This window comes from Scomber japonicus, chromosome 21, assembly GCF_027409825.1.
Source record: "Scomber japonicus isolate fScoJap1 chromosome 21, fScoJap1.pri, whole genome shotgun sequence".
Classification (NCBI taxonomy): domain Eukaryota; kingdom Metazoa; phylum Chordata; class Actinopteri; order Scombriformes; family Scombridae; genus Scomber; species Scomber japonicus.
This window is the reverse complement of record NC_070598.1, coordinates 12,079,091-12,105,049: the sequence shown is the minus strand read 5'-3', so window position 1 is coordinate 12,105,049 and position 25,959 is coordinate 12,079,091. Positions and strand designations below refer to the sequence as shown.

General features: G+C 38.7%; 3 protein-coding genes across 6 annotated transcripts in view; 2 read left to right on the top strand and 1 right to left on the bottom strand.

Moving 5' to 3' along the window:
- Positions 1–11,727, top strand: part of ctdspla (CTD (carboxy-terminal domain, RNA polymerase II, polypeptide A) small phosphatase-like a) — a 32,028-nt gene extending 20,301 nt beyond the window's left edge. For both annotated transcript variants that reach the window (XM_053342686.1, XM_053342685.1), the window contains 5 exons: positions 3,055–3,156; positions 8,247–8,303; positions 9,242–9,334; positions 9,598–9,783; positions 10,581–11,727. In XM_053342686.1, the coding sequence (XP_053198661.1) occupies positions 3,055–3,156; positions 8,247–8,303; positions 9,242–9,334; positions 9,598–9,783; positions 10,581–10,706 (564 nt within the window). In that variant the 3' untranslated portion in view covers positions 10,707–11,727. The remainder of the gene's footprint in view (positions 1–3,054; positions 3,157–8,246; positions 8,304–9,241; positions 9,335–9,597; positions 9,784–10,580) is intronic.
- The window catches only part of LOC128382684 (glycine--tRNA ligase), a 116,768-nt gene that overhangs the window by 35,460 nt on the left and 55,349 nt on the right, over positions 1–25,959 (bottom strand). The gene's annotated exons all lie outside the window — the stretch shown is intronic.
- On the top strand, positions 17,450–25,765 carry vill (villin-like). Of its 3 annotated transcripts, XM_053342680.1 has the most exons (20): positions 17,450–17,524; positions 17,684–17,758; positions 17,890–18,089; positions 18,598–18,706; positions 19,358–19,468; positions 20,454–20,659; positions 20,760–20,838; positions 20,946–21,044; positions 21,236–21,389; positions 21,491–21,591; positions 21,694–21,831; positions 21,945–22,103; positions 22,383–22,562; positions 22,682–22,827; positions 23,270–23,414; positions 24,174–24,366; positions 24,637–24,701; positions 24,883–25,024; positions 25,103–25,218; positions 25,426–25,765. In XM_053342680.1, the coding sequence occupies exons 1-20, from the start codon at positions 17,450–17,452 to the stop codon at positions 25,537–25,539; spliced, it is 2,607 nt and encodes an 868-aa protein (XP_053198655.1). In that variant the 3' UTR covers positions 25,540–25,765. The 3 variants fall into 3 exon arrangements, with proteins under 3 accessions (XP_053198655.1, XP_053198654.1, XP_053198656.1); XM_053342679.1 differs by having other exon boundaries at positions 24,174–24,362; positions 24,633–24,701; positions 24,883–25,218; XM_053342681.1 differs by lacking the exon at positions 24,637–24,701 and having other exon boundaries at positions 17,453–17,524; positions 24,174–24,362; positions 24,883–25,046; positions 25,107–25,218.

Here is a 25,959-nt window from a genome sequence, read left to right as displayed (position 1 = left end):
ATCATTCTAGCTGCATGTGGATGTTGACACAAAGGTGATTTTCCATCACTCTCAGATGACATTTTTGCACAGTTATATGTTTTTAAGGCTTGGCTTTGCGTTGCTTAACAACAGAAGTTAAAAGAAATCCATTTATTGGCTGTTGATTACTCCGTTCCAATGTGGTGAATCTTTCTATTATCATATGATTTATTTAGGGCTGTAACAAAACATGAGATTGATTTTATTATTAGATCAAATTTATTGAATCTTACTCTAAAACTTTAGACCTTTACCACTTCAGTTTGACTCAACAAATGGATGGCTGGCCCATAAAACACTTTGATTAGATTAGGTACGTGTCTGTACTGAGAGCGATTACTGTGATCAATGGTCAATGAACTACTGTTAGTCCATTAGAAGGGGGCTTGGTTTCAATGATTTGGAAACAGGGATTTAATGCTGAACCTGCAGTTCATTTAGCTATTTTGGAATCGACGCAGTGCCTGTGGTGTACTGTAATTTAGGATATTCACACTCACAGCATCCCACATCACAGCCAAGCTTTAAACTACACCACCCAGCAGACACCTCCCTTCAATGGCAGGAAGCGCATGTGGCGAGGAGGTCTGCTCTTTCTTTGTACTCCCGGCTGGGTCCGGGCGAGGTCTCTCTGAGAGATGGCTTAAATAACCTGAACTGACCTGGAAAGGTGGCGTCTATGTCTGTCTTTTACTGAACGTAGCATTCTAATCAGAACGTGAACAGAAAATCAAAATATCTAGATACGAGATACAGCAGAATAAAATCACAACACCTTGTCAAAAAGGCCAGAAAAACTGATACATATACACACACAATTATCACACATACATGTACAATTAAACACTTTAAAATCCAGGACTTACAAGCAGCTGGGGTTTGCTCAGTTGTCATGAGAGTGATTACACTATAATCCCATTATTCTGCCCTTACAATCCAAAAATCCAAAAGATATTAAAAATATATGTCAATGTAAGTTTCTACATTTGGAAAACTTTGGGTGTAACACAAAAATATTTCATATTGTTTGATCATTTGTATTTTGAACTCTAAAACCTTCTAATACACAAATTGGAGTTAATGTGTATTTCACGCTTGTAATTACAGTCATTTGAGCTGCTGACACAAGCTCAATTATTCCATTTTACACTGTAGGTAGCTCGTGTATTGTAAGAGATTTCATATTTTAATTTATTTGGAACAGTGTGTTGCTTCATGTGGCGTACAGAGATACACAGGAATCTTTGTCGTCACCTTTACTCCCAACAGGCTTCATCGCCAGTTTGCTGGATTTGTCTGTTTCACAGTGATAAAGCGAGATTACTTCCTGTCAGTGAGTGTGCTGCGATGTGGTTGATAAGTTTGAGAGAGCGCCCCCTGGCTGTTGTTTTTTTTTTCTTGTAGCTGCCTGGTGAAAATGTCAAGGTCCCAGTTAGTCCCCCATTGCTCAACCTGCATGTGTAAATCACATTCATCATGCCCTGACAGGATGTCATTCAGTGCCCTTGCTCCCAGGGAATTTTTCCTGCGATGCATCAGCATGTGGTCCCACGATAAGACATGATAGATACAGTCAGCCTGTGCAAACACATGCAGAAAATGGCTGGCATACTGAGCAGAGTATTATAGTGTGTTTTTGTGTCAGATTGACAGAGTCCTTGTGCCTCACGTCCTTATAGATACAGTGTGTGTGTATGTGTGTGGGTGTGTGCACGTGTGTGTGAGTGTCTGCCCCCTATGGCCGCACCATCTGCCCCGTGCCTGTCTGTAACTCCAGGCCTGCTTGGCAGAGGACACGAGTGTTTCTCCTTTCCCCCCTTGACCCTGAAGGCAACACAGTCACAGAGCTCAGTCTACATGAAGTAATACAGAAAATATCAGCAGGGACTCGAACAGTAAAACTGTAGAACCACAACAAGAGCAAGTCACAAATATACCCCTAGTACATAATAGTTTGCACTATTCAAATAATCAAACATAGCATATTTAAAATTATTAAAATAATAAAAAAGTGTGCAAACAGATGTGCAAAGGAGGCAAAGTCAATACATTAGTTACCCAATTAAACAAAGTAAGATAAATAATATTGCTCTCTATAACCATCAGTATTGCACATGGATCTACATGGATCAATATTGTACTGGGTTTCAGTCATGTGGACAAAGAAGAGCTTGAGACATTTGTTTTTTCAAATAATCATTAGGTTAATCAATAATGAAAAAACCCAGTAGTTGCAGCCCTGCCTGATATCAAATGTATGATAACATATATATAAGTAAGTAAAATTTATACTTATCTGTACTTATCACAGATATGTCATAAAGTGCTTTGCATGGCATAATACACATACAAAAGTGACTGTCTTAAAAAGTGTCAAAATAAAGCACACAATATACACAATGAATATAATTGCTGATAAATAAATGCTGATATTTTGACATAACACTTCACTGTAGGTGCCTCGATTGAATATTTACACAAAGAGTGGATGTTTTGGTCTCTGAAAAGTAAATATGTGATGCAAACATAGAGGCCAGTGAATGTGCTGTTCCCATAGGTCAAGAATTGAGCTCCATGCTGAAATCAGTTTGATTATTTTTATGTAATTTTGCATATATTTGCCATATTGTGATATGCACAATGTCAATATTACAAATAAGTGATCATTTTCTTCATCTCTTGATACCAGTTTTAGCAATATCATCCAGCCCAAATTCAGATTTCCAGAGTAGAAAAAAGTGTGTTTAAGTTACATTTAAACATCCAAAGTCACAGCGTGTGTTGATATATCTTAGCTCCGCAGATCCAAAGAGACACACTCCTGCAGGTCATATATGTCATTAAGTGTTTTTCTTAGTGAGCCAAAGTGACAGAGTGATCATTTCCAACACTTGCAGAGCTAAAATGACACCCTCAGTGTGATCCTGTGTGTGTGTATGGGTGTATGTGTGTGCGTGGCAATGTGGCAGTCTATTCCCTTTAATGAAAGCTTACAGTACGTAATATTGTAAAGTATGTGTATTGTCTTCGCAGCCTCCAGCCAAGTTCCTCCTGCCAGAGGTCAGTATAGCAGACTATGGCAAGAACTGTGTGGTGATCGACCTGGACGAAACCCTCGTACACAGCTCCTTCAAGGTACAGTCCCCTCCATCCCACACACACAAACACACAGGAACTCATTTAAGCACACAGACACTTATAATCTGTACACTTTTCATCTTTTTTACTCGTGTCATGCTGTTATTCCGGAGCCCTCGGAAGTATAATAGGATTATACAGAAATAATTCCTGAAGATGCCATTCTTTGCTGTGAATATGGGGTATGTGGTGGCTATTAGTATGAGGTCCCACTGAGCTGTGTCAGCATCACTAAAGTACACATAATCAAAGGGAAGCATATCCCTGAGGGTTATTATGTCTTTCATTTATACACAAGAAGGAGGCCTTAACTATTACCATAACAAGGTGTTGCCATAGCAACTAATATATCTTCACCATGCATCATGGGATTCTTCTAGTCAGTTGTTTGGCAGGAGGTACCTCCAGTATTGTCAATGTCCTTTTAAAACAATGAATCTCCAACATCTAAGCTATTAAAGAGTCGGTCTTCCTGCATCATAAAACATTTGGCCTATTTTTTAAGCTTTAATAAAGGATTTATTGCATTTTTCACTGATGTCAAGGTAGATGAAATACCATATTTTTTAGGTTTAAGGTGCTGCTGTGCCCAATGACAGAAAAGATGAGAGTATAATATATCAGGACATATATTACATGTTTATATTCATGTAACTTTTCATAGTGCTAGCAGTTTATGAATGTTTTACGTGGGATTAGTCTCCCGCAGGTGGAACAGATTGAGCACTGTGAGATATTGTAAGGGATTTTTAAAGGAGACTTGGGATACTTCTCTTAACTCATAAAGAAACATTTAATCCCAAGGTTGAAAGTCTGAGATCCATAGTTTTCACCGGACAGTGATATAGTGTAGTCATTTGCTGTTGCTGTAGCAGATTGTTTTTACGCACCGCTTGGTGTATTTAGTAGTGTATGATAAATCAATGGTACTTGAAGGTCAAAGAGAGGATATGTCCGCCCAAAAGGTGATGATTCTGATTCAAACTTCAAACAGACTGCAGAAATGGTACGTTGTACTAGAGATGCAATCTAATGGTAAGGGGAGTTTTTCCTTGCTGCTGTTGCCAAGTGCTTGCTAATGGGGGAACGTTGTGTCTCTTTAAATTACATTACAGACTACAGTCTAGAAAGTGCCTTGAGATAACTTTCGTTTTGATTTGGCATGATATAAATAAAATTGGGTTGAATTGAATAGTATACTATACTATAATCCTTGTGTATTGTCTAAACAAGCCTGGCAGATGCAAGAGACTATAAATTGTGTTACTTTAAGGATATGCCTGCTGATTTTCAGTATCTCTCTTATTGTCAACAAATGTACTTACATTATTTGAGAAATTCTCCAAAATGTTCAATATAGTGGTTGCTGTTATTAGTCTTTGGAACAATTTCTAAACAGACTGCAATCTTAGCTGCGAACGAACATGCCATCCAGTGCAATGGTGTGGCTCTGCAATGTGATTTTAATAGTTTTTGAACAACAACAGAGGCCTCTGGCACAGAAGACTATGATATATCAGGCTTTGGATAAACACACAGGATCAGCCCATTGTTGGTTTGGCTCTGCACATCCTTATAGTAGCTTAAATAATCTAAACTGTCAAACATATCAAAAATAACTAAAAGGCCAAATCAGCAGACATTGTCCACTCCTTCAGAAATCTGGCTTTGCAGTTTTGACTCAGCAGTGAAGGGAAACTATTTGTTGATTAAAATAACTAAAGAGAAATCCTTTCAAATGAGTTCCTCATTTGCTGTGGAAAGGCAAAGGGAGAGAAAAATGTACACACACTGTACTGGACCCACCCATTACAGTCACATGCCAGCAGTACAGGACCACACACACGTACATGCTCACCCACACACAAGGGTGTGTCCAATACAGTGTACTGTTGCCTTGAGTGACTGCGGGATAAATTTCGCAGAAGTCTTGGATCTGTTCTGTTAGTCTGAAGGATTTTTATTTTTTTCTCCCCTGACAAAACAAGTCAGAAACTCACACAGGAGCCTCATATTTCCTTTTCATGAAACTTGTACATCGGATATTCAGTCCATCATAATTCATTTATTTCAGGAATCAGTCAGCAGTGTGAAATGGATGAAGGCAATGCAATAAATTAAAATCAGTCTGGAGAGGAAGAGAGTAAAAAAAAGAGAGTGACACACATGCAGCATTTACAGTTCCGTTCAGAAATCTACAGGATTTCCTGCTCATTATTTTCTTTAGAAATGAGCAAGGTTAGTGGAGGTAACTTTGGATCAAAACCTTCAGCACTTTAATCCACTAACATACAAATTTTATTACAATTAGAGCAGAAAACATCCGACTGGGGACATCAAACGTAGAGCACAGATGGACATAGACAAAAAAAGTAACATTACATAACACATCACATACTGCATGCTTCATCCTCTATGTTATGGATGAGAAGATAATTCCTAGGCTTGCTCTGGGATGAGATGCAGTGTGTGTTGCATGCAGAAAAGTGCCTAGAAGGACATACTGTACTCAATATAATATTATTAATAGAGTTTATCTTTGTAGCATTTTTTGTGTAGTTTAAAGAAAATATAACACCATAATTAGGGACAGAAATGTCTGTGTAGACTGCTTGTCTGTCGCAAGGTAAAAAAAAAGAAGATATATACAGTGTTTAAAAGCAATGGTTTGACTTTTTTAGGAAACATGATTATTATCAGAGAGAAATACTCCTCATGTCTTTAGGTTTCAGTACACAACCCCCTGAAAAACCCCAATGTGTCATTTTAACACAAGCTGAGCGGCTTCTGATGGTGGCTTAATATTTACAGTACAGACATGAGAGAGGTTTTAGTCTCCACATCAGACATAAAATTTGAATTTTAGGGTTCAACATGGTTGATTAATAATGGTAATGGTTGCTCCCCCCCATGATTTTCCCCTGGAAAGATAAATTCATGACTGACTCTTAATAATAATTTGGGATCTAATGTGTATGTAAAGTATGAGAACAAAGCCTTTGACATAGCTATGTACTTCTTTAGAAAGTCTCTCTCCCTGTCCTAGTTTCTGGATTGCAGTTAGGCGTGGCTAAGCAAGGACATTGATTACATAAGAAATATCTGCCCAATCATATTTAGGTGAAAGATGATTGATATTGCTATCTGGCCAAGCTGACTTCAAAACACTTACTATCGTCTCCCACCACAGGAAAACAATGCACTGCACTTTCTTTTGCTTTTAGCTAGATTGAGAATTCAAATTAGCCTGCCATGGTCTGAAAGCTTCTGTGCTAAGCTAACTAGCAGACCGCGGTACACCACTGAAATTGGTAAAACGTTTCAGTGATTGAACAGAAAATAAAATGGTTAAAGTGAGTGACAACAGAGTGTTTATTTTTTTGGATGCTTAATTACAGGCTAAATTATTATTATTGCAGGCTAAATATTCAGAGTCTTTAAATGCCAAAAAAACAAGTTTCTTTCAAAGAGATTTGAAAGAAGGTAAGGAAGAGCTCATCAAGTAGATGTACTGGAATGATACATGGGCATGTTTTGGGGAGAAAATGCTGGATCAGCAGGTGACAAAACCCATAAGAAGTTCCTGAAGCTGGTTCAACAGCGATCCATGAAACAAATGCTCTCCCATCACATCGCATTTACTATATCACTCTTGCCATCCATTTCTCTTACACATTCAATGCATTGTCCTCCCTCCCTCACTCCTCCATTTCCATATCGCTGTCCGTCTCGGATCGAGGCCCATTACAGAGCGATGAGCAGCTGTTGTGCGCTCAGTCTTCAGATGATGGAGTGATTCAGCAGAAGAGCAAAGAGACAGAGGCCAAGTCTGTCCCTGAATCTCCTCCCCCATCTGCGTCTCTCTCCTCTTTCTCTTTCTCTTTCTGTTTCTCTTTCTCTTTCTCTTTCTCTTTCTTTGTTAAAGTGGGACCAATGCCTCCTGCCTGATTGTTCTTTTTCTGTCTGTTAGGCTCATTACTCGCTAAAGACGAAGCTACACATCTTTATGTTCTTTATGTTAAACATTACCAGCGCTGAATATGATGAAACTGATGTATAGAAGCACTCATGTGTCTCATCTGCAGGCTTTGATTGTGTGGATTGACTCACTCTTGCATCACATAGAGAAAACCCAGCATTTCTGGTGTTGTTTCACTGGTCAAATTACACAAATTATACAGGTGACATGTGAAAAGTTGAACTGATGTGTTTAATATTCTTACAGCAAACACCCCCTCTGCTGGCTGGCATTGAACTGTACCTTCTAACAGTGGTTTAATGCTGGCAGGCAACTGAATTTGCACATACAGTACAATCATCTGGGATGTTGGCAGGTTTATATTCAAGGGCAGCCAGTTTAGTGCTGAATAACAAACCTCAAATGTCCAAAGGATGTCTGTAAATGAAAAATTGATTATAAAATCACCTAAAAACTCAAAGTCATCCTAAAAACAGTCTTTTTTGCTTATCTACTTGTGTTCATTAAATATTGGCGGATGAATTACAGTCAATTCAAAATGATGCCTCTGGATAATTCCCTGTTTGTTTTCTATCTGCACAATAAAACATCTAAACAGGTGACAGGTGCTTCTCCAAAACACAGAGAAACTCGTCACCTATTTTTCTTTCTCTCCCTCTTCTGAAATGACAGTGCCGTGCCTCCCACCTAATCCTTTCATCCTCGTCTTTTACACCCTCCACTTGTCTTCCGCCCACACCCCTCCAGCGTCTATCTTCCTCCGTCTCATGCACCTTCTGCTTTCCCCTTCTTGCTTCAAGAAAAAAAAAAGACACAAATCACGCTGAAAAAACGGCATTCGCGTTCCTCGTCTGTCGTCTTGTTCAGCATCCAGGTTTTTCCCTGGAGTCTCTCTTCTGGTTTTTATTTAACACTGAAATACAGAGCGCTGGAGCAGAGGGAACCACATTATGGTTAAAGCCTCCCTGGTTTGCCTGGGGCACCTTAGAGAAGATTTTTTCTTATTTTTAAACAAACCTGTGCATGTGTTTTGGCTGTTTCCTCCTCCTGCTGTTTTGAGCAAAAAATGACATTTTTAAATCCTTTGTTTGTGTTTTTTTTTGTACAGCCCATTAGCAATGCAGACTTCATCGTTCCAGTGGAGATTGATGGGACTGTTCATCAGGTACTGTTATGTAAAACACACATGAAAATACCAGAATTATTCATTTATAAGGGCTCCCTTTAGTATATATTATTCTCTTATACTTCACAGCTACATCAAAGCGGGACTGCTCCTATACTCCTCCCTTTCTCCTTCTACTCTCTGTGACTTTAGAGTCCTTGTTCACTGTAAAGATATATGTGCTGTAACGTGACTGTGTCACTGGATAAACAGCTTTCACAAGGCGTGCTGAGGATGGTGTTGAGAGCTCTGAGGAGATGCTTCACTTGAGTCGAAACGTGTGTGTGTGTGTGTGTGTGTGTGTGTGTGTGTGTGTGTGTGTGTGTGTGTGTGTGAGAGAGAGAGAGAGAGAGACACACACAATTGACTACAAATAGAAAGAAACAGAGGCCGTAGTCACACTTGCATGGTGCCCTTTAGTTTCTGCTGTATATTTACAGTATGATGAGGTTTTTTGTTCTGCATCCTGTGTGAAGCACAAGCCATCACTCTGTAGCTGTAACCTGGTTCAAGTAATCCAGGATAGGCTTTCTGTGTCTGCCTTGGCCTATGCTTGATTACTTGCACTTGGGGGCAGCAGCTATTCCACGGACTGAAGAGGATGAAGACCAGATGGAATGTAATCGTAATGTCTGCTGTGTTGAAATTTTGATACTATTGCTGATATGATACCCGAGTTTTGTCTCCAATACCAAAATGATACTTGATACTGTTGATACCGTTTTTTGTTCTTCAAAACACCTTTTTTTTTAAATTTTGAAACATAAGCCAACGCTCTCTCTTTCGCCAAAACAAAGCATTTTGCATAATTTTGGCATAGATATTTAATCAAAGAATAAGTAATCTGATCAGCTTTTGGTACTTGATATTTGTTAAGTCTGGGGGGTACTCATACCTACTAAAGTGTGAGGAGTTAATGGCATGTGTTGCCATTTCAGGTGTATGTGCTGAAGAGGCCCTATGTGGATGAGTTCCTCCAGAAGATGGGGGAGCTCTTTGAGTGTGTCCTCTTCACAGCAAGCTTAGCCAAGGTTGGTTCTGGGATTGTAACACTAATATGACAGTTAGTTAGTAATTTTATTGTTGTATATATATGTTATAATTGCATTTTAGGGTCCTTTTATTTAGTTTATAATTTTTATTGTTGTATACATTTGTTTTTGTTAGTTTTTTTCTATATCACTATTTTTGAGCTGCTGTAGCAATGAATTTTCCCCACTGTGGGATCAATAAATGTATCTTATCTTATAGCAGTGCTGCAGACTGTATCATCCTGATATGTCTGCGTTTTCAGTATGCTGACCCTGTGGCAGATCTGCTGGACCAGTGGGGGGTGTTTCGTGCCCGGCTCTTCAGGGAATCCTGTGTTTTCCACAGAGGAAACTACGTCAAAGACCTCAGTCGGCTGGGCCGAGAGCTCAGCAAAGTCATCATCATAGACAACTCACCTGCCTCCTACATCTTCCACCCGGAGAATGCAGTAAGTTGTCCTGAACTATGAAGAGTTTGATATTAATGTGTCCAGCAGGGCTAGCATGCGTCTTTACATGTAGAGTGTTGTTTTTGTATGTAACATGATGATCCCAAACAGATGAGGCAAGGATAGATGTTGTGTTTAAGGACCTGACATGAATTGGTTGGGGGGGGGGGGGTTGCTCCTGAGTAAAATGCTATACCAGTTTCTTGTTAAAGTGTTTGACTGAGGAATCTTAGAGCTTTGGTGAACTCCGGAGAATTTCTATTGGTCTTGACAGAATATGGGCATTGCCAAATGCCCAGAATCCTGTTCACATGACCCCTAAAATGGAAAATGTCATAAGGTTTTCAATTGCCAGTAAATAAATACATAAATGTGAGCTACAGGGAGATTTTATGCATGATGTTTTTTGCGTTTTGGATCCCCAACATCATGGCCAAAAACTGGGTCAAAATACACATGTACCACAGAAATAAGTTAGTTATAAATGTTATCATGATAATAATTTATTACATCAGTGAGAGATGCTGTCACAGTTTTAATCTGCAATGTTGTTTTAGAAACAGACCCAGAGGCAGTGTTCCCACTTTCATGAGATTTTGCTACTTTGTGGAGAACTTAACTTGCTGGATCTGTCACTCTTCATGCCTTTGATGCATTTTCCCCATTAATTATTTACACAAATCTCACACCAACTCTTCACCTATAATGCAATACTTTAGCACCAACTGTCAACTGCATTTTCTCCCCATATCAACTAAATTGAATCTCTTTCTGGTCTCTTCTGTCTCTCCACACAGGTCCCCGTGCAGTCCTGGTTTGACGACATGACAGACACAGAGCTACTTGACCTGATTCCTCTGTTTGAGGGCCTCAGTAAGGAGGAGGACGTTTACAGCCTGTTACAGAGCCTGAGGAACAGGTAGCAGACGGTGGCTCCAGCTGGCCCTTCCTGCCTCAGCCCCCGCTGCACAGAGGCCTCACCTCGCTGCCACGGCCCTGCAGCTCGGCTCCCGTCCTCCCGACCAGCTCTGGGAGTCCCAGCGCAACTCCCAATCGGGGAACTTCAGGCAAATGATCTATAATCAAATCTAGAAAGAATAACCATTTCTGGACTCTTGGACTCTTTGTACAGGACTCCTGCTGACAAAAGATTATATTACTGTATGTACATACTATATGTTTCTAAAAGCAAGACATACTTAAAGTAATTTTTCTATCAGAGATAGGAGGTTTTACTATTCTATCAAGTAATATTTTAGTTACCAAAAATAATCAGACACAGATAATTTTTTTGTTGTTTTTTTTCCCGACAATGGGTGACCTTTTGTTTTTTTGTGTTGAGCTGTGCTATGCAGGCTGTTGTTTCTTGTCTGACCTTTCGTTTAAACAACTGTGATTTATCTTCTCTTACAGAATGAAGTGCCTTCATTACTGTGCTGATTTTGTTGTGTCGGGTATGGGGTGCACATTTTTATGCTGCATATTTAACTCAAATCTCCGAAAGCGTATAAACTAAATATGAAAACTGAAGTGGAAATAAGTATTTGGTAATTGTGATTTGATTTAAGAAAACAGAAGAACCTCCTGAAAAAAATGATCCACCTAGCCTGTTAGACCTGAATGATTCTGTACGTTTGAGTTTAGTGACATTGAATTGTTAAATTTACCAAAGATTTTTGCAATTCAATGTGACTTGATCCTTGACAGTGACTGTAAATCGATGATCCTTCAAGACATTGAAACCCCACTTTATTATAGAAAAAAAATTAAACCTTTGTGATGATGTCACCGTCCACCGATAAATGTTAAACCGTTTGAGGAAAATATAATGATTAGCTTAGATTATATGAAATTCTATTTATTGGGGTAAGGGGTGTGGGTGCATTGTAAAGAATGCTGTTGAAATCGTACTGTACAACATTATTAAAGTTGCAGGTTTGCACACTGTCAGTTTGTATCACTGTGTAATGACTTTCACTTAACCCAAGCAGCACACGCAAAGGTTCAACACAACAGAAGAATACATCAGCAGTTTTGTTTTTCATTACTCATTAACAATTATGAGAAAGGAATCAAAAATTCTCAGGATGCAGCATCTAAAATATGAAACAAATGCTGGTTTTATCCTCTACAAGTAAGCTGAACGTCTTTGGGCTTTGGACTGTTGGACTAGACAGTGTAACATTTGAAATTGTGACATTTTTCACTATTTTCTGACAATTTATAAACCAAACAATCGATTACTTGAGAAGATGATTGACATATATATCAATCATAAAACTGTTAGATTTAGCCTTAAATTGTTATAAAGGACGAGTTCACAATTTTTTAAAAATCTGTCTGTAAAACAACAGTCAGGTGTCCATATGAACACTGAAATAGGTTTACCTCTCCGTAATCATTCCTCCTGTTCATACTGATCATTAGAAAATACCTTCACAATGTGCATACAATGTAAGGGATGGGGAACAAAATCCACAGTGCTTCTGTGAAAAAATTTATTTAAAAATGTATCTGAAGCTAATATGAAGCTTCAGCCGTTCAAATGAGTCAAGGTGATATCTTTCTACAATACAGTCATTTTAGTGCCTAAGTCCCTCTTTCTGTTGCTATACTTCCACCAAGGCTCAACAGGGAAACACTGTCCGAGGAGGTGTTGACAGATATCCACTTGATATGACTAACTCTGCTATATATTTGAAGGTGATCTCTTAATAGCCTGTATGAACAGGAGGAATTATTACAGCGAGGAAAAGCTGACTGTTGTTTTAAGACAGACTTGATAAATTGTGAATCCATCCTTTAAGTGTTCTTGAGCTTGGAGTTGAGAAAACAATCTCACCACAAGGTCCATTTAGTAGCTGTTTTGATCTTTTCAATCATATCACATAATATTAAGTGAGTTAGTATCTAGTTTGCCCAGTTGTCATTTAATTCTAGAAGTTTTTCTGAGCACTTTGTCTTAAAACAAGACAATCTACAATTAAACACCCCCTGCTACAAAATATCATGAAGTGCTTTACATGAGGAAATCAAAATGAAAAATCTACAACTGAATAAAAACAGGCAAATACAAGTGCAGTGGATTAAATAGAATAAAACACCCAACAATAAAATAAGATAAACAGAGTGATATACAGTAAAGCAGAACAGATAAAACATATTACAACTGAAAAAGTAAAGAGCTCCATAATAAATGGACCCTGTGGTGAGATTGTTTTCTAAACTGTTTTATTTTTATTCATATCTATTTCATTTTTTTATTTGACATTTCTCATATCTATTTTTTATGTTCTTTCATGTTTTTGAAGTGATGAGTTGTTTCAGAGAGAAGAGAGATTGTTGAGCTGCAGCATCAATAAATACAATCTGGAAATAATCTAGCGATGTAAGAGCAGCGTCACAAAACAAATAGATTTTATTTAATCTGAAACTCATTCAACAAATGCTTGGTAGCAGCTTTAAGTATATTGTGACTAAACTTTGTAATTCAAGGACATTTTGAGCATGAATTGAACATTTGAACTCAAAAGAGGACACTACTGAGCTTCTCTTCAAACGCTCAACCTCCATTGTCTGCAGCGTTAACCGTTTGCAGGTGCATTAATAGTATGAATATAAAATGGTTAATGTGCAACCAAGAGGCGTTCAGCTTCATGTGATATGTTGATGTGAACTTTTAGCTTCCGCTTACGTCACAGCAGCCACTTTAACTGCAGCTGTGGATTAGGCATTACAGGGCCTATTGTTCAAGCCTAAAGACTTCTTGTAGCTTGTTTTCCTCTTTATTTTCCGCTTGTGCCTCAGATATGTATGTTCTGAAGTTCACTACGGGTCTGAAATGATCATATATTCATAATGGAGTCCAGTATTGAAGCTAAACATAAAAAGCCATGGCCGAAGGTAAGAAACACGTTCATTCTGTCATTTGAAGCTGTTGGTTAACAAGAAAACCAGGTTAGTTATGTAACAGTCTGTTCTTCAGACTTACTGGCAGGGATAGAACTATATAAGACAATTGTACTAGATGTATGTATGGAGCTGACTGTATGATTCATGCAATGTGCAACAGAAGAACAAAACAACTGTTAAAGAAAACCGCAGTCGCCATTTGTAAGATTTGTCAGTGTATTAAAGCTCAAGGTTGTCCTTAGCGATAAAAACAAGTAACTAATGACTAATGATTAACGTACGCACTACAGAATAAGACCTGTTTTCTTTCTAATACTTAAAAAAATGTGCAAATCACTTTGGATACAGCGTGTTAATACGTTTCCATGTTCAGAAAACAAGTGAAAACACAAGCTGCCAGTGCCTTATCCAATGGGAGATCAAAGCCCAGAGTTGTAAACCTTCAATAATGTCAAGCATTCCTCGTCGAGTGTCTTGTGTGAGTGGGCACAGAATGAGAGATTTAGCCACGGAAAGCCTCTGATTCCTTTCCAATACCACTCGGAGCTCCTTGAGTTCAATTCACCCATCTGCTAGTTGTAACAGTTGTGAAATGAATAATTGGTGTCAAGTGGCCCCTGTAATGCCCGCTGTGCTGCTGAGGGCTCAGCCGAACATAAACACAACTCCGGCCGGCTACTTCCAGCACAATCAGGACCTGGAGTGAGACTGGAGTCTATCTCAATCTGTGAAGTGTAGATTACTTTTTAAAATATCTTGCTGCATTTGCTCCTCTTTTCTGGGACTTCTTTTCTAACTTTATTAAGCTTAAATTCATGACAGAATCTCTAGATCAAAACCTTATTCTTTTTTTCTTTGAGAGACTTGGTAAACAATATGAGAGGAGGCCTATATGTACTGTAGATGGGATGGTAAATATCAAGACAGGAAATTGCAGGTGTGTTCAAACCTGGGTGTGGAGGCAAACACACCCAGCTCACTCTGTCACACACACTCAAGCCTCCACAGAGGAGGAAAGCCAGCGACTCTTCATCACATAAAGACGTCCTCTCACTAACCTACCTTCACATTTTGTAGGAGACAGGCAGGCGTTCACTCCGCCAGACGCATCAAGACAAGGTAAGTTTTATACTGTTATTTTCATGACATGTAAGACTGAATTATTGAACGTCTATGGAATTATTTTACCTGAATCACTCCTATTTGCAAAGAATAATATCTTCAGCATCATAAACATTAAAAAAATCTTCAATCTTCAAATTTTCATACAGTTTTTAAGCATTTCTTATAATCTGGAGGGATGTACAGTACTTAAAGCATTAACACAGCCCATTGTGCAGGGTGGATCAATGGATACTGCAGGTTAATTGATGCGGAACCAGTCTTTCCTGTTGCAGTAATGGAAGCAACTCTGTCACTCAATTTATCTTTTCAGAAACTATTTACACATTTATTTTAGAGCAGGATCAAATTGCAGAGTTTACACTGGGTCTTATTCCATTAACAGGGAGTTTCGACCACAGTGAAAGTCTTCAACCAAGGAAGACCATTACAGTGCTTAAGTCAATTCAATCAAATTCATTAATGTGGGAGTGCATCCATATTTCACTGTTTTGTGAACACATACTTTAAAATTGGTCACAAACTGTCTAACACTATAGTAGATGTGTACTGAGTAATACTGATATTTCACAGTTTGATATGTTGAGTCTGAGGTGCTCTTAAGATCCCCTTATTTTACCCACACAACAAAAGAAAATGGTCAACAATTCTTTCAAAAAATGTACAGTCACTTTTCAAAAGTTTGTCAGGTAATTACTGTACCATTTAAATGTTGATTTTAATTACTAAACCAGAGATAAGTTTTAAAACAGGACCCATAATACAGAATTACACATAGTATAGCAGATAACAGTACACCACATTTACAGAGTTTCTGAGGTTTTTTGCTTTCCAGTTGGTTTCATGATTGTACTGCAACTCTTTATAGATTATATTAAAAGTAAGAAATTGTAAAATTGTTGCTGAGGGACTCTGTCTTTGCCTCTCATTCTCCTCAGTCTCATACCACAGCAGCCAAATTAAGTAGGACTTTGCAACTTTGGCCCAAGCCTTATCACATCATTTAAATCTCAACCCTTTTCTGTGTTTGCTCTTTATCGGATTACGTGGATATCACAGCCCTTGATAATATTAACTGAGGGTGTGGTTAACATCCTGGTGGATTACATCTGACTTCACCTCTTACCACCCAGTCCATCAATCACTGCAGTGATATCTTATTCCTACAACTGTAGGTATAAAGAGTAGAGTAAGTGTTTGAGTCAGAGGCAGCACACAATATATGATGTTATTTTTTCTGGAGAATAACTGCAAACACAGTTCCTCCAGCTATTTCACAATCACATAATGTATGCATGGATCCTGCTTTTGCATTCATCCCAGTGTAACATCCCACCAAGCCTGTTTCCAGCTTGTCTCCATTAAGCCTATGTTCTTGACTCAGCTGGTGATACACTGTATTTGCTTATCAGTGCTGTTGTTTCCGATATTTGAGTCAAGAGGCTGCTGAACACCGCTGATTGCAGAACTTGTATGTTGCTATGGCGGCAAGCTGCCACTCATTAGGGGGATGTCTTTCTGTCAGAGATGTAATCTTTTTAAACGGTTCACTTATTGTTTTAGAGCCATCTGTTTCCCAGCGAAAAAGATATGGAAGTTGAGGAGGTCTCAGAAACGCAATCATTTTCTGTTCGAGTACTTTCAGTTGTAATTAAAAATGTTATTTATAATGTGCTATTAAAAAATCAAAGACACATTTAATCACATATGGCTTTTGTGGAAGAAATATTCAAATAATTTACCCAAGCACTTGATTAATGTACTTGGTTATATTGATCCAATGACCATAAGTTATTAAAGTTACAATACAAAGCATCACTTAGACACTACTAAGTGTTGCTCTGATTTTCTGTGCTTTTGCTCATCCTCCTATTTTTTGTTATAGAATACATCCCACCTGCCTTAAAGTCTTCCTCTACTCAAGAATGTACTTTTTGTCTTGGTCTTTTACTTGGATATTGAAGCTTTAAAGTGCAGAATGATGTATGTGCAGAGTTTGACACTAGCAGGCTGTTTTCACATTCATCTGCCAAAGGAGGAAAGTTTCTCTGAATTCACTGAAAATCTGAGTTTTAGGTGTGAACCTACAAAGAATCACAACTAGTTTAAAGCCAGTTGTGGTCCAGACTTATAAAAGCTTGATGTGGAAAATTGAGGCTTCTAGTGCACAGAACACTGGAATCAGGTCAAGCAAGCACTGAAAATGAACTCTACATTAAAATAGGATTGAAGTAGGAGATGTCATTTTAAGGATTTTAAGAAGGTAACTGATTTTGTGTGTGTGTGTGTGTGTGTGTGTGTGTGTGTGTGTGTGTGTGTGAGTGTGTGTGTGTGCGTGTGTGTGTGTGTGTGTGTGCGTGTGTGTGTGTGTGTGTGTGTGTGTGTGTGTGTGTGTGTGTGTGTGTGTGTGTGTAAAATCCATATCAGAAACACATTATTATTCAAAGCACAGTACCAGTATGTTTTGTTAAAGCGTGTCTGGAGGGTTTCTTTAAATATCTATTATCTCATAAATCAGATATATGTTTCTTCATACAAAGACTGAGATAAAATATTGTTTGATACATGTTTTAAACAACAGCAAATCTTATTATTATCTGCTTTATATGTGTCTTCGTTTCAGTTCACCAGAATGATGAATGATGACAATAAAGACCTATTTAGAAATGTCAACCAAAAGCCAGGCCTGCAGATATGGACCATCAATGTGAGTCAGCCTTAAAGCAAACATCATTCAATCCCTATTATTGTGTATGTAGGCATTTTATTTGCTCTACTGTTAGTAGGGTGTGGTATGCTGAAATCTTATTTTTTGTTGAGGATTTAATAGGATTTGATTTTGACTTTTTGTTGTTTTCTTACTCAGAACATGCAGATGGTGTCTGTTCCAACCCAAGGCTTCGGTAACTTCTTTGAGGGAGATTGTTACATTGTTCTTTATGTGAGTACTGGCTGATTTCCCAAGAGGCTACACTGGCTCAACATCAACAAAGGAATGTGATTTATGCATGCTTGTATGATGTGTGTGCCTCCATCTGAGTGCTGTTTCTGCTTTTTTATGCATACCACCAGATAAGTCAGAACAAGAACTCAGGACAGACAGTGGACATCCACTACTGGATAGGAAACTCATCCTCTCAGGATGAGCAAGGTGCGGCAGCCATCTACGTCACCCAGCTGGACGAGTACCTGGGCGGGAGGCCGGTCCAGCACAGGGAGGTGCAGGGCAATGAGTCACCCCGATTCAGGAGCTACTTTAAAAATGGCCTGATGTGAGTGAAAGGACAGGGCTTTTATATGAACTATAGAATAGGGTGGTGACCAAATAAAGAAAAGGAGTAATGCACACTTATGTTGTGATCTTCCTGAGACATGGTTTACTCCACTAATCCCTGTGTATGAAACCATTATGAAACAAGTTACATTTGTTTTGTTGATGGCAACGAGGAACACAAATTTCCTTTCACTCTGGTCATTAACCTTCAAGTTTTCATTGTGTTACTAAACTTTGAGGTCAATTTATAAATCAACAAAACAAGAAATGATCTCAGGTGCTATTGTGTTTATCCTACTTCAAGTCTCCAGCCAGCATGTTTTATTACATATGTCATGAACTGGCTCAAAGTCCAGACAAACCATAGAGGAAAACATACATTTAAATGAAACAAAAAGAAACTTATTTACATAAATGAATCAAAGCTATGTGCTAAATCTGTAGAATCAATGAACTTTGATCCAGTAATGTACACCTGCAGTAACAAACGCTTGATCTTTCTACAGCTACAAAAAGGGTGGAGTGGCCTCTGGTTTTCACCATGTTGACACAAATGTCTACAATGTCTTGCGATTGCTGCACGTCAAAGGGAGGAAACACGTCACAGCGTCAGAGGTATGAAGAGCAGAATGACTGGGATTCATGCTGCCTGCACTGTGCCTCCCACTGGAGTTATCACAGACTTCACACAGTCACACTACAAGGGGAGTTGGCACTCCCTCTTAAACAAATTATGGCATGCTTGTTGTCATAGCTGTCAAAGTAGGTGTTAATTGCCTAAGGGGTGCGATAACTGTGTGGTTTTTAATTGATATTTCCCTATGTTAACAGACTGTGATTCTCTCAGAGTAGTTTTTATTGATTTTATGACATTGTTTACTGTTTATTTGAATGTAAATCATTTCCTTCTGGCATATTAAAGTTTTTGTGTATATGTGTGCAGGTGTATGGAGGACGTTTTTGGTTGTTTTTTAAAAGGCTAAAAAGAAAATGAAAGAGATCAAATTAAAAAGATTATTATTGCACTACACTAGTAAGAATAATAATACCATAAACTTAAAAAAAGGGAACTTGAAAAAGCTAATTTAAATTGTAAAACGATCATTTGAAAATGTAAAGTGACATTGAAAAAAATGAACCCTGAAATTCAAACGCTTAAATGTAAATTCTGAAACTGAAATATTAAATTGATTTAATTGTAATGGACATGTAATCTCTTTTAATTTTCTATTTGGACTTTTCATTTTAATTATATCCTCCATACAGGTGGATGTGTCATGGAACAGCTTTAACAATGGTGATATATTCCTGCTGGATATGGGGAAAGCCATAGTGCAGTGGAACGGACCCCAGAGCAACAGGAGAGAGAAGCTCAAGGTAATCCTCCAGGCCTCCACAAAGAAACAGTGAAAGTATTCATTATAAAGACTGGCTCCTTTTACATTGATTTTATTAGATCATTATAAGTGATTACTCAGCATCTGAAGGACTGAAGCTGGTTGAGTTGAAGCAAATTACAAAAACTTTATATTGTTGAGTATGGTCTACGTAATACATCATCATGTTTTCTGAATCTGCAGAGTAACTAGTGACCAGCAGTAGTGGGTGAAGTACCACCAGTTTAGAAATACTCTGTTCCAATTAAAATCCTACATTCAGAATTGTACTACAGTAACAGTGCAATATTATTGTCATCAAATTATACTTAAAGTGCAAAAAGTAAAAGTGGTCAGTAGACAGAACAGTCCATGTCCTATTGAATTTGAATTATTCATGCATTAATGTTTAAGTAACATTAATGTTGCAGCTGGTAAAGGTGTGACTAATTTTGTGAAATGGAAATACTCAAAGTACAAGCATCTCAAAATTATACATTAGTAAAGTGCTTAATTAAATGTACTTAGTTACTTTCCAGCACTGGCTATCAGATAAGTACAGTATACTGTATTGGAGTAAAATTTGCATAAGTTGAGTAGCATCGCATCGAAAAATACCACAAAATTGTACTTAACTACAATATTTCAGTAAAGTGTCTGTACGCTTCTGCAAGCATCAATATATTTATATATTCAATACAGACTTTTGCTCTACATATTACACTTGTAATCGTCCATGAAATGTGAAGCATAAAATGTAAAAGGAGAAAGAAGTTAGAGGGTGAGTATATTATATACTGAGTATATTATCCAATATTATCTGATCTTCTAATATTTATATCATTTCTTGGTCTTAGTAATAAAGTCAGTCTTTCCATCTTGTGGATGTCTAATGATCTCAAGCCAATCAGCCGTTGTAGATTAATCAGTCTGTAAAATACAATTGCTTTAAAATCTCTGCTTTATTATCTCTTCTCCTTCTCCAGGCAGTCTTGTTGGCTCAGGATATCCGGGACAGAGAGAGAGGTGGTCGTGCTCAGATAGGTGTTGTGGAGGGAGGAGATGAGAAAGCCTCCCCAGAGCTGATGAAAGTCATGACGGCGGTGCTCGGTCAGAGAGCTGGGCTGCTAAGGGATGCCGTCCCTGATGACCAACCTGACCAAGTGCAGAATGCCAACGTCAGGCTCTACCAGTAAGAATACTTTATTGATCCATTTCTTACTGACACAACACGGCAGGGTTATTTCTGGCCATTAATAATATGTTTTTTTTCTTCTTTTCTTTCTCCTCAGTGTTTTTGAAACTAGTGGGAATCTAGTGGTTCAAGAGGTGGCCACACAGCCTCTAACACAAGATCTTCTTCACTCCTCTGTAAAAAAGCTTTCATCTTTTAAACATGTCCCATATACACTGTTTTTCTTTTTTCACTTTTTTAAAAATCTTGTGTATGATCTCTTTTTCTCTAATCGGGTTGTCAGGACTGTTACCTTGCAGACCAGAGGGGCTCTAGAGTGATGGTGTGGAAAGGCAAACAGGCCTCCAAAGAAGAGCGTAAAGAAGCTCTGAACAGGGCTATAGTGAGTATCCTGAATGAAAAACAGCAGTATAGACCAGTCCTTACACTACATTTACAATGTAGTGTAAGGCTCTCAAATTCTTAAAAACATTTCTATAGTGCTTCACTAGCTTTTTCTGCCACTGAGTTAAATAGTAATAATTTTATCAAAGTTGTGAAAGATACTCTTTGTCTGTTCACCTTCTCTACCAGGGCTATATGAAAGCCAAAAACTACCCACCCAGCACCAGTGTGGAGGTAATGACCGAGGGTGGAGAGTCTGCGATGTTCAAGCACTTGTTCAAGTCCTGGAGTGATACAAACCAAACACAGGGTCTGGGTACCACCTACAGCGTGGGAAAGATAGGTAATCTCTGCATAATGCTTCTTTACACCTGAGTCAGATAACATGTTTAAATTAACTTAATAATAATAAACATAATTTTCATATGATCATGATCCCTCCAGCAAAGGTAGAACAAGTAAAGTTTGACGTGATGACACTTCACGCTCGTCCTGAACTGGCAGCCCAGCAGCGAATGGTGGACGATGCCTCTGGAGAAGTTAAGGTGCATTGTTAGATGCAGCAGCATTATCTATGTTGAAATAAAGACAATGGAAAAGAAAACACTAAAAGTATTTTACATTTCTGTTAATCGTGTCCGTGTCAGGTATGGCGTATTGAGAACTTGGAGCTGGCTGAAGTAAATCCAAGAACCTATGGACAGTTTTATGGAGGAGATTGTTATTTGGTGCTGTACAAATATCAAAGATCAAACCAGGATCAATACATACTCTACATGTGGCAGGTCAGTATTATCACAAATAAATACATTTTCAGATTTTTTGGAGTATCATTTTAATTAAAAGCCATCTCTCTGTCTCTGAATTAATTATTCTGTGTCTGGTTAATTTACACCAGGGCCGTCATGCCACTAAAGATGAAGTCACAGCATGTGCCTACCAGGCTGTCAATGTTGATAATAAGTACAATGGAGCCCCGGTCCTGGTCAGAGTGGTCATGGGAAAGGAGCCTCGCCATTTTCTGGCCATTTTCAAAGGCAAACTAGTCATCTTTGAGGTGCGATTAGTCTCCCTGAAAATGATTTTTTTTAAATGTTTATTCAGAAATCTAATATATTATTGCAACAATATGATAAGAAAATGTTATTATTTCTCAAGGGGAAAATTGTCAAGCAGAAAATTATAAAGATATTTATCCTATATGCTGACAATATTACTAAAACTGCACTCATCAAACCAACAATTTAATAAAAGTTGTAAGAACTGGTGTTGAAATGCTGTTGATTTGCGTGTGTGTGCATTTCACGTATATCAATGTGTGTGCATTTTTCTGCAGGGTGGCACAGGTCGACCCGGTGTGGTCAACCCTGACAAAGGTGCCAGGCTCTTCCAGGTGAGAGGGACTAATGAGCTGAACACCAAGGCCACTGAAGTGCTGGCGAGGGCATCGTCTCTCAACACCAATGATGTTTTCCTGCTCAAAGCTGATCACATATGCTACCTGTGGTATGGAAAGGTATGCATACTGTTATGGGACAGTAAAACAGGTTGACCTGAATTCCTTTAAAAGAATAAAAATGTGCATTTATGTTTGTGTGTCACACAAATCCATGTCTGTTTGATGTCTGCTTCCAGGGCTGCAGCGGGGATGAGAGGGAAATGGGGAGAGCCGTGTCTGATGTGCTTTCCAAGCAGGACAAGCAGGTGGTGATGGAGAATCAGGAGCCAGCTGAATTCTGGGTAGCTCTGGGAGGAAAGGCCCCCTATGCCAGTGACAAGAGGTAAACACAGACAGCTGCAACACCACTTGTTTGAATTTGGCTTTTACGCTTTTTGTGACAACCTACAAATCTCAGGAGAAGTTTGATGTCATGCATATTAACATGCCTTGTAGGTTCTCTTGCTCAGTAAGACATCAGCAGACAGATGCTAAACTGGTATTCTTTCTGGTTATTTTGCATATGTTGCATGGCAGCAAAAAACATTACCAATAACCTACAAACAAGGATTTGTCTTCAGAATGTGTCCAGAAGGTTCATTAATCATATTTTGAAACATTAATAAGCTTACATTTAAATCTGCATGGATTATTTTCACATCAAGGTCACAGGGATATGCCCAATGTCATCTGAAGCTAGTGAAATAAAGCACACACACACAAACAAACACTCACACAGATCAGATTATACATTTGTAGCGACAGTAAACTCTGTGTTTTTTCAGACTGGAGAGGGAGGAGCCTCCCCACAGCCCCCGGCTGTTTGAATGCTCCAATCAGACGGGTCAGTTTCGGGTGACAGAGGTGGATGACTTCGCCCAGAGTGACCTGGACGAGGATGACGTGATGCTGTTGGATACCTGGGAGGAGGTGAGAGGTCAAGGGGCCTCAGCCATCCTCTGTTAGGGCCTGGGAATTGGAAATAATAACAAAAAAGCTGGAAAAAAATATGTAAAAAATGAACAGTAGACATTCTTTAGTGTGCTCGCTCACGCAATGTTAATTGTTGCATGTGAGATATTGTGTAGGAGTGACAATTTAAGGTGAAGCACATAGTTTGGCATTTAGTAAAATTTGCTTCTATTCACTTTATAATAAAAAGAGGGATTTCAAGGAGGGGTCAAATATAGAGATATAAAAAGAATATAAAACTATTGGTGAGAATATTCATGTGTTCCTTAAATATGAAGCTACAGTAGGCTACAGCCAGGAGATAGTAAGCTTAGCATAGCATAAAGAACTGCTAGCCTAATCCTGCCCAATTCACCCGCAAACTTGTTGTTTTTACACTTGTTTTTTTTTTTACACTTGTTTTCATATCACCTAAAATGTTAAGCTATAACTTTAAAGCAGCTCTCTATTCAAATGTGAGAGCTAACTTAAAAAGCAGTTAAAATCAATTATACAGTAAGAAGTTTAAAGGCCTGTGGGCAGAGGAGTTGTCAGTTCGTATAGAGTTTGAAGTAGTTAGCAGCTAGCAGTTAGCCGTCAGGTGAAGAGAAAGATGTAAAAGCAATTAAAGAGTACTTTAATATTTCAGTGGAGAGTTGAAATGTACACATACATTACTTTTCTCAATTTTTACAATGGTTTTCAGAGATCTTGCTTTCTTTCTCCAAATCACCTCAGATTTTCTTGTGGGTTGGAAACTCAGCCAACCAGTACGAGACCAAGGAGGCATGGAACAGTGCCCAGGACTACCTGAGGACACACCCAGCAGGCCGTGACCCCGACACTCCCATTATCTTTGTCAAACAAGGATACGAACCTCCCACCTTCACTGGCTGGTTCAATGCATGGGATCCTCATAAGTGGAGTGTGAGTTAATAGGCTGTCTTTGATCTCAATGGAAGGCAGTAGAGTGCTTTTGATACAATAATGCATCATGATTAAAGCATTTCAAATCACTGTTCTATTACATCAGCATGTCTGAGTGACTAACCTATAGAAAAAGAGCCACGTGGATATAAATGAACACAATATGCTGTAAATATATAGTCACATGTGGATGATAGGATGGAGTATTTGAAGATGTTGAAGACTGCATGCTCACTAATTTTCAATCCTGGTTGACTTGGTCTTCAACAGGGAGGCAACTCCTATGAGGAGATGAAAAAAAAACTGAGTGATGCAGCATCTATCTCACAGATTACTGTAGTAAGTGATTGACTAACACTAATTCTTCTACTAACTGAATAACTGTACTAATATGTTATATTTTTAATGACTACTAATGTCTGTTATGTCTTACTAACCTGTGAATTTGTGATTGTTCAACATATTTCCTTCAATTTATGTAAAATATGATTTCATATGATTTCCCGTGCCATGTCTGCAGGACCTGAACAACACTAATCTGAATAAGAGCCCTGCTGGGATGGGTGGGAGTGGTTATAGGGCTCCAGGGGGCCCCATGAGTTCCCCTCCAGCCTATAGGGTCCATGGAGGTGACCTGTCCCCCAGACCCACTACTCCCAACAGCCCATCTGCCCAACGAACACAGTCCTCTGTATCTATGGCCTTTTCCCCCTCCTCTAGCTTTACTCCATCATCCCTAGCTAGTGGCACCGTGTCCCCCTCTGCTGGAGGCTCTGGAATATATCTGAACCCTGAGCTCCTCATCGACAAGTCTCCCAGCAATCTGCCACAGGGAGTGGACCCGAGCCAGAGGGAGGTGGGTGCAGTATTGTGGCTCTGGCGCAAATGGCACAAAAGCAGGGATTATGTGATGGATGTTATTAATCGTGTGAATGTTGCAAGTTTGGCTGTGAGTCAGTGGGATGTGCAAAGTGTGTTATAATTAGAATGTATGTAATAACACAGAGTGTGCAGCAGAGGGCAGCCTAACCCTTGTCTGTCCTCCCCTTTGATCTGATATCAGGACCACCTGTCTGATGTGGACTTTGAGAACCTGCTTGGAACCACCCGCCCAGACTTCTATCGCCTGCCAAAGTGGAGGCAGAATGACTTGAAGAAAAAAGCAGGACTTTTCTGAGAAAATGTTGTCAAACCTGAAAAATGTCTCTGTATAGCAAACTGAAAGGCAGCATTTTAGCTGTTATTGAGAATATCAGGGTTGATAGATGCCTTTATCATTTCATATATATTTTTAAAAATGACTGACAATGGTTTTTAACCACCAGCCAAATTATAGTGATTAAACATTTAGAACTATGATAGCTTCTTTACATGACTGCAATAAAAATCATAAATTGAATGCACATGACCCACTTCTTAATGGTTATGCTTTATTGTATCTGTATTTTTAATGTTTGATCATGCACTGATTAGTCTCTGCATATTGTTGCCATTTTGCCATCTCTAAATCATTATGATATTATATTATGAATAAATACAATAAGCCTTCAATCAGGGATTCTGCTGGTTTTATTTGAGAAATACTGCAGATGCAGAG

What these genes read in the sequence shown, in the direction of transcription:
- vill (XM_053342679.1), top strand. Translation starts at nt 17,450, where the DNA reads ATGATGAATGATGACAATAAAGACCTATTTAGAAATGTCAACCAAAAG. An exon ending in AACACGTCACAGCGTCAGAG is followed by an intron (nt 18,707 to 19,357) that starts GTATGAAGAGCA and finishes TCCTCCATACAG; the next exon opens with GTGGATGTGTCATGGAACAG. An exon ending in AAGATCTTCTTCACTCCTCT is followed by an intron (nt 20,839 to 20,945) that starts GTAAAAAAGCTT and finishes TCGGGTTGTCAG; the next exon opens with GACTGTTACCTTGCAGACCA.